This window comes from Carassius gibelio, chromosome B12 (genome assembly GCF_023724105.1).
Source record: "Carassius gibelio isolate Cgi1373 ecotype wild population from Czech Republic chromosome B12, carGib1.2-hapl.c, whole genome shotgun sequence".
Taxonomy (NCBI): domain Eukaryota; kingdom Metazoa; phylum Chordata; class Actinopteri; order Cypriniformes; family Cyprinidae; genus Carassius; species Carassius gibelio.
In genome coordinates this window covers 11953400-11968570 of record NC_068407.1, presented here as the reverse complement: position 1 = coordinate 11968570, position 15171 = coordinate 11953400, and the positions used below count along the sequence as shown (strand labels likewise).

General features: G+C 38.1%; 1 protein-coding gene across 1 annotated transcript; it reads left to right on the top strand.

Moving 5' to 3' along the window:
• Positions 1 to 332: 332 nt before the first annotated feature.
• Positions 333 to 14294, top strand: LOC127969424 (vigilin). Its single transcript, XM_052571351.1, has 28 exons — positions 333 to 410; positions 1485 to 1564; positions 2512 to 2610; positions 2755 to 2903; positions 3017 to 3232; positions 3314 to 3520; positions 3603 to 3818; positions 4135 to 4341; positions 4430 to 4537; positions 6218 to 6322; positions 6526 to 6604; positions 6933 to 7072; positions 7167 to 7271; positions 7381 to 7494; positions 7717 to 7803; positions 8100 to 8231; positions 8326 to 8544; positions 8618 to 8839; positions 8923 to 9141; positions 9817 to 9955; positions 10061 to 10176; positions 10267 to 10371; positions 10895 to 11029; positions 11131 to 11274; positions 11387 to 11566; positions 12717 to 12833; positions 12937 to 13086; positions 13188 to 14294. The coding sequence occupies exons 3-28, from the start codon at positions 2535 to 2537 to the stop codon at positions 13278 to 13280; spliced, it is 3780 nt and encodes a 1259-aa protein (XP_052427311.1). The 5' UTR covers positions 333 to 410; positions 1485 to 1564; positions 2512 to 2534; the 3' UTR covers positions 13281 to 14294.
• The last annotated feature ends 877 nt before the right edge of the window (positions 14295 to 15171 follow it).

The following is a 15171-nucleotide window of genomic DNA, read 5'->3' as shown; positions in this document are numbered from 1 at the left end:
TTTGAACTTCGACTTAATGTAGAATATACCAGCTATACTGTGAGGACATGCTGAAAAATGTCGTTCATAAAGAACGTTTTCAGGGTCTTAAAAATGTAATGAAACGGTGGAGAATACTAAACAGATCTGACAGTCTCATATTTTGAAAAGTGGTGGAGAGTTTCGAGGATTACCGTTACCACTGAAAATCCCAAGTTTACTTTAATAAAAAAAAAAAAAAGAATTTTATATTGATTACTAGCCTACATGAAAAAATTACAAATACATAAACATACATTAAAGATAAAATAACGTGTCTGATTCATGAATACCATTTTTTGAATCAAAGATTCGATTCAGTTGGAGAATCGATTCTCATCAGCAGTGTTTACTGTCAGCAGACCAGCGGATAAGCTTTTCCGTCTGATAAGGTGATCACTTGCTTTTGTTTCCGTAGACGTGCTACTTATCCCACCGTTTTGATGATTGAAAGAACATATCCGCATTTTCTGCAATCAGATTAAGTTACCGTATTTAAAGCAGAAATATAAACTTGCTCTGTAGCTAACGAGCTGTTACATGTAGCATTAGCTAAACTCAGGTATCCTGAATATTCTGCAGGATAGAATATATAATACTAACACTATCACCACGAGACAGACTATATCTGTACCTCACCTTGATATTCAAGGCTTGAACAACTGTTTTAACTGGCAGTTGCTCTGTTATTTCTAATGCAGTGCTGTTAGCCTGCAGATGGGTAAACAAATACCTTCAGTGTTTGTTTACCCAGATCTGCTCTACACTGAGCTTGCAGATGATATGGATCCTGATAATGTAATATGAAAATAGACAGGAGAGTGCGATCATTGCTTATATTGTTGTTTGTTTTGATATTGAACATATAACATTATACTATATATATATATATATATATATATATATATATATATATATATATATATATATATATATATATATAATATGTATGCAAGTGGCTTGCATAGGTCCCTCAATACCTAAAAGCTGTGTATGTAATGCATTTTTTCCTTCATTCACTTATCACCACAAGAGCAGACGAAGTACACTCTGCAATTAGATCCTCATAATATTAGAAAATAATGACAAGCCTATTAGCCAAAATTTGTTACATGTATTATTCTACTACATGGGTAATTTACTCTCTCAATGAGTGTTAGATGAATATGTGTAAAATGTGTCAATCCCATGTGTAAATACAATGTGTGTGTGTGTGTGTGTGTGTGTGTGTGTTTTTGCAATCACTACAGTAAGCACAAACACCCACATGCCAATTAGATACCTAGTCACCTGAGAGTGATCTGGAGGCTATCCTTAGCACCACATCTAGCTATTGCCTCCCACAGGACAGACCACTGTGGCTCAGCCCCCCTCCTCGGTCAACCTCAGAGGGCTTTGCCACAAGATGCTGTGTATGTGATCAGAAGGCTGGTTACAATCTCTCTTTGTTAACCTCACCTTCACAGGGCTGAACAAACAGACTAACTCTGCAGAGCTCTCAGTAGAATCCACCTGGACGGACTTTCTGGTTTTCGACCCTTTGCAGGTTGGTAAAAATGTTTGGCTCTGGCATGATAGTGATATTTTTTAAGCGTATTTGAAAAATTGGAATATTGCATGCACTTACAGAATTTGATACGACTTGTTTTTAACGCACGTGTGCATTTGTATAAGCTACTGAAGTCTACTGAAAACTGTTCAGAGAAAATTTTACTTTCAGTGCAATATATGTATATATAAATATCATTGTCACATCTTTCCCAACAATTCCACTTGATTAGACCAGATGTTTTTAATCTAGGGTTCAGGGGACCCCCAGGGGGCTCCAAAGGAGTTCTAGGGGGTCCATGTAAAAGTTTAGAGAAAAATAATGTAAAAAAAATAAAAATAGTTTAAATTTAAGTTTAAATAAAATGTAATATTTGTTTTAAATAAATAACAATTGATTAAAAAAGTAAGTGATTAAATGAATACATAAAGAAAACATTCAATTAAAATACACATATATATTACATCTAACAGTAGAGTACTATAATAAGCTAAAATATGTAATAATTGTTTTTTTAAACAGTATTTTAGACACGTTTAAAAAATGTATTTTCATTGTATAAATTGGGTCTTTATACAAGAATGCCTTTTTCTAAATTTTAGGAGAGGGTCCCTCAGACAAGTACGATCATATTTTGGGGTCCGTGGCATCTAAAAGATTGAACACTCTGTTTTAAACAACGATCAGTAATTGTTACATTAGTCGAGCTCACACATGGCTTTTCGTCAGATTTCACAACTGCGGTGTCTTTAATTGGAGAGCTCAGGTTGGAGAAAGACGCTGTAGGGCTCAGGGAGATGCCAGTGTGTGTCGGGCCCTGCTGGGCTGCAGAAACCATGCACTTTATCAATCAAATGAAAGTAGTCCCTTACTGCTCTGCTCTTTTAGTTAGTTTTATTGATGGCTGTGTGTGATGTGCCTCCTCTTCCTCCTGGTCTCTGCAGGATAGCGGATCAGGTCTTGAAACATGAGCTCTGTGGCAGTGTTGACTCAGGAGAGTTTTGCGGAGCACCGCAGTGGCTTGAAGGACGTTGATATCACAGGTATGACGACTGTGGCAAAATTAGAGGTGAAACTATTCTTCTACACGATTCATAAAGCATCATACTGTTATTATCAAAAGAATGCAAAAAAAAAGTTGTTGTGTGCATTTTTAACAATTCTTTTTTTTTATTGTCTGTGATTAGGTAGAGTGCCAGAAGATGAAGCCTATATACCGACCTATCTGGAGGCCTTTCCGCCTTTACCGGACAAGGCCACTCCAGGTGAGAAGACCGGTGAGCCGGCACGTGCCTGGAGCAAAATCCGACCCATCAAAGCCTCTGTCATCACTCAGGTAACATGTATAATCATCCACTGAAGGTTATACAGTCTGAGTTAGCTGCACTGTATCTTTTCAGTGCAATTGAGGGCCTGCCACACCTTTTCTACTTCTCTTTGCACCTTCAGGTGTTCCATGTTCCTTTGGAGGAGCGGCGGTATAAAGACAACAGTCAGTTCGGTGAGGGTGAGGAGGCGAAAGTGTGCCTGGATATCATGCAGAAGACAGGGGCACATATCGAACTCTCTCTTGCCAAGGACCAAGGCCTCTCCATCATGGTGACTGGAAAACTGGAATCGGTTATGAAAGCGAGGAAGGAGATTGTGGCCCGACTGCAGACTCAGGTGTTTTTTTGAGTCTTGCATTTGAAATTCGATTCATTTTACTGTATGTTAAGAGTTATGTTTCAATGCTGAACTTCTCAGGCGTCAGCGACTGTGCTTATTCCGAAAGAGCATCATCGATTTGTGATCGGAAAGAATGGGGAAAAGTTGCAGGAGCTGGAGCTGAAAACAGCCACCAAGATCGCCATCCCCCGCTCTGATGATCCCAACGCCAACATCCGCATCACCGGCACCAAGGACGGCATTGAGAAAGCTCGCCATGAAATCCAGCTCATCTCTGCTGAGCAGGTAACCGTCGAAGACAGATGAGATTAGGTTTTTGCGTTTCGTTTGTAATTCAGTCTTATTATGACCTCACTGTTTGCTTTAGGATAAGCGTGCAGTGGAACGTTTGTCTTTTGAGAAGGCTTTTCATCCATTCATCCTTGGTGCATATAATCGACTCGTTCAAGAGCTTAGTCAAGAGACCGGCGCTCGTATTAGCATCCCACCACCCAGCGTACCCAAAGATGAGATTGTCATTACCGGCGAAAAAGAGGCAGTTGCAATGGCGATTGCCCGTATCCGGGCCATTTATGAAGAGAAGGTGATTCACAATTACAAACATTCATATATATATTTTTTTAAATAAAAAAAATACATTTATTTGCCAAGAGTGGATTAAATTGATCTGAAGTGACAAAAAAAAAAAAAAAAAAAACACAAGCAGAAACACTCTGTTTTTGTGCATGTCTCTTTAAATGCAAATGAGCTGCTTCCCCCCACCCCCTTTTCCAGAATAGGGCTGGTTTTATAACTCAGATACTTCAGATACTCTGCTAAACAACATAATATGTTTTGTTTTGATGATTATTTAAATCCTAGTGAAATTTCCTGACTTGCTCTTTAATATTCACAAGCAGAAACGAAAAACGACCACAATCTCAGTGGAGGTGAAAAAATCTCAACATAAGTACATAGTAGGCCCCAAGGGCAACACCCTGCAGGAGATCCTGGAGAACACAGGGGTGTCTGTGGAGATGCCCCCTCTGGACTCCTCATCCGAGACCATCATCCTCAGAGGAGAACCGGATAAACTGGGTCCGGCTCTTACGCAGGTGTACGCCAAGGTCAGTTGTTTTGACATTTTTTGGGCCTTATTTTCAACAGAATGGATGCAAAAGGCAGCTTTTCACATGCCACTTGTGTGTTTTGCAGGCTAAAAGTGTGATAGTGGTGGAGGTGATTGCTCCGGCTTGGCTCCATCGTTTCATCATTGGCAAAAAAGGACAAAACATCAGTCGCATCACTCAGCAGCTTCCTAAGGTAACATTTAAATGAGAAGTCAACCTCATGTCATTCCAAATCTGTAAGCTCTTCACTCATCTTCAGAACACAAATTAAGATATTTTTATATCCGACCCTCCATAGATAGCAAGGGTCCTTCCATAAAGGTGACCCATGTAAACGCCTATTTTGAGAAAAGAAGAAATCATTGATTAAAGGGGGGGTGAAATGCTCGTTTTCACTCAATATCCTGTTAATCTTGAGTACCTATAGAGTAGTACTGCATCCTTCATAACTCCAAGAAGTCTTTAGTTTTATTATATACATAAGAGAAAGATAGTCTGGACCGATTTTTCCAGGAAAAACACGACCGGCTGGAGGCATGACGTGTGGGCGGAGCTAAAGAATCACAAGCGTGAGTAGGCTTTTGCGTTGAGAGCGTTTGGAAGCTGTGACATTACCTTGAGGAAAAAACATCCAAAAAAAACCATGGCTAACAGTCAGATTCAGCGTATATTTATGATCCAGAATCAGATCCAGAGGCTAAAATTTAACAAGAGCAGCATCAGCAATGACTACAGCAGGACGTCTCTATGTGGTATGTACTGAAACTGTATATATTTGCTTAGCGGCTTTGGAAAATGACTAAGTTCCACTTTACGTTGTCTTTTTTTTTTTATAAGCTGTACATGTGGAAAGTGCAGTTTGATGCCAACATCGCATGTTGTTTACTTGATGTGCTTACGCGGCGATAGCTAAGTTAACAACACAGAGATATTTGAAGCAGTTTTACTCACCGCCTGCGGTTCCAACACACAATCGTGACCCTTTTTCGTTGGGACTGCATCATCCTTAAGAAATAAACGATGTGCAAATCCGGCGTCAAACTGGGCCTTGTTTGTAAAACAAGCATCTTTGAAATGCAGGGAACAAACAAAAACACTTGCACAACTCCGTTGATGCTCTGTAAAAATAAACTCCATCCACTGGTCCCTTAATGCTGTTTTTTTTGTGGTAATCTGTGCAGGGTTGTCTTGCCCTGGCAACCAAAAACACACTTCTTTTGTGACATTTCGCGACGCTCTCGCTCTCATCAGTGAACGTCTGTTGTGCTCTCAGTCAGTGCTCTGCTATACGGGAGCGCGCGCTCTTCCGGCAGAAGTGCCCTTAGCACCCATATAAGGAAATTCCGCTCCATTTAACGTCACACAGAGCCATACTCGAAAAAAACTTTCCGAAACGTGTGACAAACCGGAAGGAGTTTTTTCGGAACAAAAATACTCCTTCAAACGTACAACTTAATTTTTGAAACTTTGTCCATGTTTAGCATGGGAATCCAACTCTTTAACAGTGTAAAAAACTCAGTATGCATGAAATGGCATTTGACCCCCCCCCCCCTTTTAAAGTAATTATTTTTGTTTTCTTTGTGCACAAAACGTATTCTCTTAGCTTCATAAAATTAAGGTTGAACCACTGATGTCAAATGATTATTTTAACAGTGTCCTTACTACCTTTCTGGGCCTTGAATGTGGATCTGTGGAGGATCAGAAAGCTCTCAGATTTCATGAAAAATATATTAATTTGTGTTCTGAATTCTTTTTTTTTTCATTTTCATTGTCCCTTTAAAATCTAATCGCCAGATGTATTAAGCTAATGTACAGGCTATAAACGTCATCTGTGAACCCTTTCAGACTTCATTTGTCTGTTTGTCATCATCAGGTGCATATAGAGTTTACTGATGGAGAGGAACGTATCAGTCTGGAGGGACCAACGGAGGAGGTAGAACAAGCTCAGGCTCAGTTACAGGAGATCATCCAAGACCTTGTAAGAGAATCTCTTTTTAGCAGTTTTTTTTTTTTTATGAAGATAGAACTGACTAAAAAATGGTAAATTTGGTTGCTAAGAAAGGTTGCTTCATATCTTGTAACTGTAAGATTCCAGTTATGGTTTGTTCTTAAGGTTTCTGACTTTCTGGAATATAAACAGTTAACGTATAGTCCAAGTATATATTTTTTTTCTCCTTCCAGATGGCAAGAATGGACTATGCAGAGATTAACATTGACCAGCGTTTCCACAGACATCTCATTGGCAAAAACGGAGCCAACAGTAGGTTAAAACCCTTTCTGGAGTGTTGAATCTGAAACTTTAGTCATGTTTAGAATGCCTGGATAGAAACAGAGCTCATAGCACAGATAGAAGAGTGATGTTTGAATACTCAAATAATTGTGGTTTTACACATTATTTGATTACAAGCAGTGCACAGTGAAAATATGCAACAGTTGCAAATGTACATCTCCCTCTCTATTTAAACATAATGTTTCATGTGTTGTTGCCATTATAACAGAACCTGAGAAAAATGAATAACTGAATCTTATTTAGTGACTCTTTGATCAATGAACAGTGCAGATAAATGAATTATTGGTGCTTTCCCCAGTAAATCGGATAAAGGAGCAGTATAAGGTATCAGTGAGGATTCCTCAGGACTCGGAGCGCTGTGGGCTGGTTCGTATAGAGGGCGATCCTCAGGGAGTACAGCTTGCTCGCAAGGAACTGATGGACATGGCCCAGCGCATGGTGAGACGTTCTATACGGAAATCACAAGAGCGCTCCGCATATGAGGCGCATTTGCCTGCATGGTTTCAGATTTGGCATTTTCTGGCATCTTTAGGAAAATGAACGCACGAAAGACCTGATAATAGAGCAGAAGTTTCACCGCACTATCATTGGGCAGAAAGGAGAGAAGATCAAAGAAGTACGGGACAAGTTCCCTGAGGTGCTCACAACTGCATTTTGTGAAATGCAGCGACATCTATACTCTGCCTCATAATTTTATACCATTACATGAGAGATGATTTCATACAGATTGGTTTCATTTTTCGCAGGTCATTATCATCTTTCCAGACCAGCAACAGAAAAGTGATATCGTACAGCTCAGAGGGCCTAAAAACGAAGTGGAGAAATGTGCAAAGTTTCTGCAGAAACTCATCGCTGAGCTGGTACAAGAGTCCTTCCTGCTCTCAAATAACATTTGTGACTAGTACATGGTCAAAGAAAGAGCAGCTATTATGATGAAATGGTCATACTCTGCCTACAGATGACAGTTTCGTGCCATGCTATTATAGTTTAAAGTAAGACAGCTGAGAAGTAGTTTACTCTTTGAATGACACTGAGGTTTTTTGTAGTATATTAGATTTGTAAATATATGTTCATGTTAATAGGTTGAGAGCAGTTTCTCAATTTCTGTACCCATCCACAAGCAGTTCCACAAAAACATCATTGGCAAAGGAGGCGCCAACATCAAAAAGGTGAGGACGCCTTTTATTTCGATTTGTAAAAATGACTTGTTTTGAGTACTACGAACGTTTGGTTCCCGAAATCAATACAGTAGGTCTGTCTTTATTATTTTACCTTCATTTCAAATACCGAAAATGCAGTGAGAGCATTGGTGGCAGAGTATTATAGCATGGCCACAGGATGTTTAAAAAAACAAACATTCAGCATCTGAATAAATGGGGGGGGGGTTAACTGCTATTTAAATATTGTGTTAATGTTATTGTTTTCTTTTTTATGAGAGAAATCGTTGCTGTGTAAATCTATATAGATACGTGAGGAGACCAACACCAAGATTGATCTCCCAACGGAAAACAGCAATTCGGAGACGATTGTAATAACTGGCAAGAAGAGCAGCTGTGAAGCCGCACGAGATCGGATTCTCGCCATTCAGAAAGAGCTGGTGAGCGAAGCAGGAAGCTAGTAAATGTATTCTAGGTCTAATTTCCAGTTTTTCTTCTCTTACACATTCTCGCTTGATCTTTCAATTCTCCCAGGCCAACCTGAAGGAGGCCGAGGTTTCCATCCCAGCCAAGCTGCACAACTCTCTGATTGGATCCAAGGGCAGTCTGGTGCGCTCAGTGATGGAAGAGTGTGGGGGTGTTCACATCCACTTCCCCGCCGAGGGCTCAGGGCTGGACAAGGTAACCATCCGAGGTCCTGCAGAGGAGGTGGAGAGAGCCAGGAGACAACTCCTGCAGTTGGCGGAGGAGAAGGTGAGTAATTAGATGAAGATTTAAAGCAAAAAAAAGTTTGAACTTTTGAATCATTAGTTTTTTGTCCCACCAGCAAGTCAACAACTTCTCAGTCGAGCTTCAAACCAAGCCAGAGTACCACAAGTTCCTGATAGGCAGAGGAGGAGTTAATATCCGACGGGTACGGGACCGAACCGGAGCACGAATCATCTTCCCGTCACCAGACGAACCAGAACAGGAGCACATTACCATCATGGGTAAAGAGGAGGCTGTATGGCTTGCCCAGAAAGAGCTGGAGACCCTCATTAAAAATCTGGTATGTCGGAAGAGAAAGTAAAACATTTGAGTTAGCTTTTCTTGGGATGCACTTCATGCAGTTCAGCTGTCCTTTCTTTTCAGGATGACGTGATAGAGGACAGTATGGTGGTGGACCCCCGGCATCACCGTCACTTCGTCTGTCGGAGGGGGCAGGTGTTGAGAGAGCTGGCGGAGGAATATGGCGGTGTTGCTGTTAGCTTCCCTCGCACGGGAACACACAGTGACAATATCACTCTCAAAGGACCCAGAGAGTGTGTTGACGCTGCTAAGAAACGCATTCAGGAGATCGTTCGAGATCTTGTGAGTTCCGTATTCAATCCATGTCTACATGTTGCATGTAAATGCAGTGGCTTTTTGACCAAGAACAGCATATACACTGCTGTTCAGCATTTTTTGAGAATAAGAGAGTTCTTTCACAAACATCTTACTGATCCTAAACCGTTGAATGGTAGTGTATGTTGCCTGCTTAGAAAAGGAATCTTAGAGAAGAGTAGAACATAAACTGTAACATTTACATTTACATTACATTTAGTCATTTCGCAGACGCTTTTATCCAAAGCGACTTACAAATGAGGACAATGGAAGCAATCAAAAACAACAAAAAAGCAATGATATATAAGTGCTACAACAAGTCTCAGTTAGCTTAAACGCAGTACATGTAGCAAGGGCTTTTAAATAATATAATAAATAAAAAGAAAACAAAAAAAAGAATAGAGCAAGCTAGTGTTAGAGGTCTTTTTTTATAACTATAATAAATGAAAAGAAAATAGAATACAAAAAGATTAGAAAGTTTTTTTTTTTTTTAAGAATGGTGTAGAATAGTTAGATAACATGTTCACATATTCACATTATTATTGTTAACAATAACACACAAGCACACACATATGCATATATACAGTATATGTGTGTATGTGTGTGTATACATATATATCTTGATTGTATATTGATTGTCACTATCTGTTAATGTGTCATCAGGAGTCACAGGTGAATGTGGAGGTGTTGATTCCTCAGCGGTACCACAGAGCCATCATGGGACCCAAAGGCTGCAAAATACAACAAATTACACGGGATCATGAAGTTCAGATCAAATTTCCAGACAGAGAGGAGTCTGCAGGTCTCTTCCTTACACGCTTCGATTAGTTGAGGCTTTTTTTCATTCTGTTAAATGATGAGTAGAATATTCATGAGCTGTGTTATTTCTTGTATTTGTGGCTGGCAGCTCAGGAAGCTGCATCTCAAGAGAACGGGGATACAGACCTCATCCCTCGCAAGTGCGATATCATCACTGTGACGGGTCGAGCAGAAAAGTGCGAGCTGGCTCGTGCAGCTTTACTTGTAAGGAATAATGGAAATTCTAGCTGTCTCTTTTGTCCTGTGGTGGATCGTTCTCTTTATCCCATTTTTCCTTCCTTTTTTGCATCCTAGGCCTTAGTTCCTGTGACGATTGATGTTGAGGTTCCCTATGACCTTCATCGTTACATCATTGGACAGAAAGGAGCTGGAATAAGGAAAATGATGGAGGACTATGAGGTAGGCACATATTGAATTGTACTTTCTACTACCTTTCAAAAGTTTATTATATTATTATCAAAGTTGAAAACAGTTGTGTTACTTCATATTCTTGTGTAAACCATGATGCCATTTTCAAGATTCTTTGATGAATAAACGGGATTTATTTGAATAGAAATCATATGTCTTATTCTAAATGTCTTTACTTTCACTTTTGATCAATTGAATGCATCCTTGATGAATAAAAGCAGTCATTTCTTTAAAAGCTAAAAAAATCTTACTGACCCCAAAGTTTCGAAACGTGTAGGCATAAACAATACATTTTTAATTAATTAATTGAAGTGAACAAAATCTTGTTAATGGGACAGGTAAGCAAAAAATGAAAATCCTGTGATCAGTTACATCACCCTCTTTTTATTTTCTTCTGTAGAACACAAAAGAATATCTTTCGAAGAATGTCCAAGCTGCTATTTTCCATACAATAACAGTTGACTACAGTCTGATGAGTGGATGTTCATGTGTCTGCTTGTACTGGGCTGTGTAGGTCAATATTTGGGTTCCTCAGCCTGAGCACCAGTCAGATATCATAAAGATCACAGGACAGGTGGCCAGTGTGGAGCGGGCCAGACAGGGTCTGCTGGAGAGAGTCAAGGAGCTGCAGGCGGAACAGGAAGATCGGGTACAACCTCTGCTTAACACCGTCACAAGCTGTGACAACAATTTTCTCAAATGTACTTCTAGAAAAATCGGATGTATTCTTTTTTTCTTGGCTGTTTGTAGGCTTTACGGAGCTATAAGGTGATGCTTTCAGTAGACCCCAAATATCACCCCAAAATTATAGGCCGCAAAGGAGCCGTCATCTCTCAAATACGCAAAGACTACGATGTCAACGTGCAGTTCCCTGACAAGGGTGATGAGCAGCAGGTATGAGAGCAGATTGTTTTGGAAAGAGCATTTCCTCATTCTTTAACCCAGACTGGGTTCATAACCGTCATCCTGTTTCTGTGTGTTTACCTCTCAGTCTTTCTTCCTCTAGGATGTAATCGTGATCTCAGGTTATGAGAGGAGTGCTAACGAGGCCAGGGCGGCTATAGAGCAGCTGGTGGCAGCGCTGCAGGAGATGGTGAGTGAGGACATCCGGCTGGACCGGCGGGTCCATGCACGCATCATCGGAGCACGCGGCAAAGCCATTCGGAAACTCATGGAGGAGTTTAAAGTAAGTGACAAAACTATAGAGCATCTACATTAGTCAGAATATCTAACATAGTAAAAAAATAATGCTATTATTATAATTATTAATTTTATTATTAGACATTTTGGAGCACAATATTTAACATAATAGCAATAATAATCAATAACAATCATTATCAAAATTATTATTAATTGTTGTTATTATTATTATTATAAAAAATAATCACCATCACCAATATTTAACATCATAATCATAATAGTAATTAATGATGATTATGATCAATAACAATCATTATGATAATTATTATCTGTTGTTGTTGTTATTAATAATAATAAATTATTAACATCAATATTTAACATAATTAACATAATAATATTAATTTGATCAATAACCATCATTATATGTATTAAATAGTATTATTATTATCATTAAAAAATATTTGCCATCACCAATATTTAAGATCAGATTAATCAAAATAATATTAATAATGATGATGATCAATAACAATCATTGATATTATTAACTATTATTATTACAAATAATTACATAATTTGATATTTAACATAATAATAATATGATAATGATGATCAGTAATATCGTTATATTTATTATGAACTATTATTATTGTTAAAAATAATAACCATCACCAATAAAAATAATAGTAACTACTATTGCTATTGATTTTTTTTAATTATCATAATTATCAATAATAATAACAATTTGTATTATTACTGTTATATGACAAACACTTACTATCATCAGTAATAATAATAATAATAATGATTGATAATTTAGATATAAATTAGAATACAAACTGTTTATGTTCCCAAATAGTGCCATAACTATATAACGTCTAATATTAGTAGTCATAATATTTATAATATTAAAAAGTATAACAACAATGTTTATGATAATAGTAGTAATATTATACAATTATTATTATATTATAAAAATTAACTTAATGATAATACTTGAGAAAAACATTTAGTTACTAAAACATTTAGTTATATACGAATGTAATAATACTTGAGAAAAACATTTAGTTACTAAAACATTTAGTTATATACGAATGTAATAATAAAAAGACATATAAAAAAATTTATAATTCAGCCAAATAATAGCTGTGTCTCATATTTGGTTCATGGGTTCCTTAATAATTTTCTTCTTTTTGTAGGTTGACATACGTTTTCCTCAGCCAGCTTCAGAGGACCCGAGCAAGGTTACTGTAACTGGACTGCCGGAGAATGTTGATAACGCCATTGACCATCTACTTAACCTGGAAGAAGAATATGTGAGTCAGGAATCCACTGCAAATGACTCTTTCCAAACCAGTATATTTCATCACTTGTGTTTTCCTTTCTTTTGGCTCCTCGCTCACTCGTCTTCTCTCTTAGATGTTGAGTGTCACAGACACCGAGACTATGGCAGCTTACATGAAGCCTCCTTCAAAGACGATGGGGACAGGAGGAAATGACGAGGACAACAAAGCTTTAGTAAAAGGCTTTGCTGTGCGGGACGCCCCTTGGAATGCACAAGGCAACAAGGTTTAAAAGAATGTGTTTACCATGGTAAAAGCTTGATTTGCTGCTGTCACTATCATTGTCATATAAATGATTTCCTTTTTTCTTCTTTCTGAAACATTCAGGCACCAGACATGAGCAGTGCCGAAGAGTTCCCCACATTTGGATCTGGAATAGCACCGAAACAGACATCTGCATGGGGACCCAAAAAGTGCTGAACGAAACCGATACGACCTGCTTCCAGATCTCACATCTCTGGCACTCGAGAACAAGAACATTCCATATTTTTGCTCTCGTCTTTCTCCTGGTGCGTTTAGTGCCCTTGGAGGAGTTACTTCTGTCCTCTCCTTCCTTTGACTGAAAAGTTCCTTATCATTGGTGGATAAATGTTCTTCAGCACTCCTCGAATGCCTGCAGGTGGTCACACATCACTTCCTGTTGTGCCAGTCTGAACGGAACCTCAAGTAGCAGTTACTGTCATTATCCTGTCGTTTTCTTGAGTTGGGTGACAAATGGCTAGGCACTGAAGAACGAGGCAGATGTTTTTATTTCTTGGACTATTTATTGCAAGAGAACCCCTAGTTCACTGTGTAGGAGTTCTTTTTTTAAATCCTTGGCCGTTTTTACTGCTCTTTTTATTTATCTCTCTCTCTCTCTCTCTCTGTGTGTGTGTGTGTGTGTGTGTGCGCGTACTCGGTTTGCTAAGTTTTCACTCTTTACTGTAAGAGAGATGAAGATTGAACAATACTGAACTTTTTTTCAAATGTTTTTCTGTATTTATCAGTGTATATATATATGTCTGTTATTTATTAATTCTCTTCAGCGACTGAATATTCAAACTGATAGGTGTGAATGGTTTTGAAGCATAAAAACCATTAGGTATTATTTTGCAGTATGTTTGGTTTCTTTTGCTTCGTTGTGTGTGTGTGTGTGTGTGTGTGTGTTTGTGTGTGCTAGACGTAGCTCATTTTCAAAAGAAGTGCGTGTTGTGTGATATACTTTGAATCTCAAAATGTTCAAAATTTGCTGTTTATATTTGAAGTATTTTTCACTTCACCTTTGTCTAGAACTCCTCAAAAGTGGAGGAAACAAAGAGATTTGTGACTTTAATTTCATAAGATTCCCATTTTTCAACCAGAGCATACATGACAAACTCAAGAATCCAAGTGAAAAGTCTCTGAAAAATTGTTTATTAACAGAAGAAAAGACTATAATTAAAGCAACTGTATGTGTTTGTGTGGATTTTTGAGACTTTGGAGCCCCCTTCAGTCAAGAAAGTGGAATTCAGGGTAAATATATCCCTTTCGTCATTACAGTGGATTGTTATTATGCGATGATAAACCGCTCTTTTATCAAAATTGCATACTCGTTCACTAAACTCTAAACTTACATCAGGAAACAAGTTTGGTTGAAGCGTGAGACAGAGAGAAGATATTCGCCGTTCATATGTGGCTCTGTGGAGCTATCAGTACATTTCAGAACATTTGTTTGAGCGTCACAACGAGTCTGTTACGGTCACATTTGCTTACCCAATGACGTGAGCTTGTTTGGATGCTTAATAATAGAAGTATTGCATGACATTTTATTTTTTTGCAATTCCATGTGGCGACGCTAGTGGTGTAGAAACTACACAGTTTAAATGTAGATATGTTTTGACTATGAGGGTCATTCCTTGTCCTGTCAGTTGTCTTGAGAGTCACTGTTTGTGGTGTGAAGGTATGCTAGTGTTACATTGTTGAGTAAAGAACCATTTACAACCAACCGAAGATAGAATCACTATCGACCTTAAGAAGTTAATGCCATAGGATATTTTACCAAGATTTAATGACACGGATATGCAACAGTATCACTGACCGAACTTTCCTACTTTAAATATATATATATATATATATATATATATTTAAAAAAAAAATCTAAATAAAGATGTACTTTTTGCTTCTCATTATTTCTCAAGTTTAACCAAAATGACAAGATGTATACTAAAAAAGTATATACACAATATAGAAACATTAGTTTAAACGTACAAAGTGAGCCCATACATTTGAGCAAAATTGATAGTAAAGACATTTACAATGTTAAAACAGATCCTACCAGAAATACTCATTGAAG

Coding starts and splice junctions, on each gene's coding strand:
- LOC127969424 (XM_052571351.1), top strand. CDS start 2,535: ATGAGCTCTGTGGCAGTGTTGACTCAGGAGAGTTTTGCGGAGCACCGC. Junction 2,611..2,754: donor GAAGGACGTTGATATCACAG/GTATGACGACTG, acceptor GTCTGTGATTAG/GTAGAGTGCCAGAAGATGAA. Junction 8,840..8,922: donor AGACCCTCATTAAAAATCTG/GTATGTCGGAAG, acceptor CTTTCTTTTCAG/GATGACGTGATAGAGGACAG.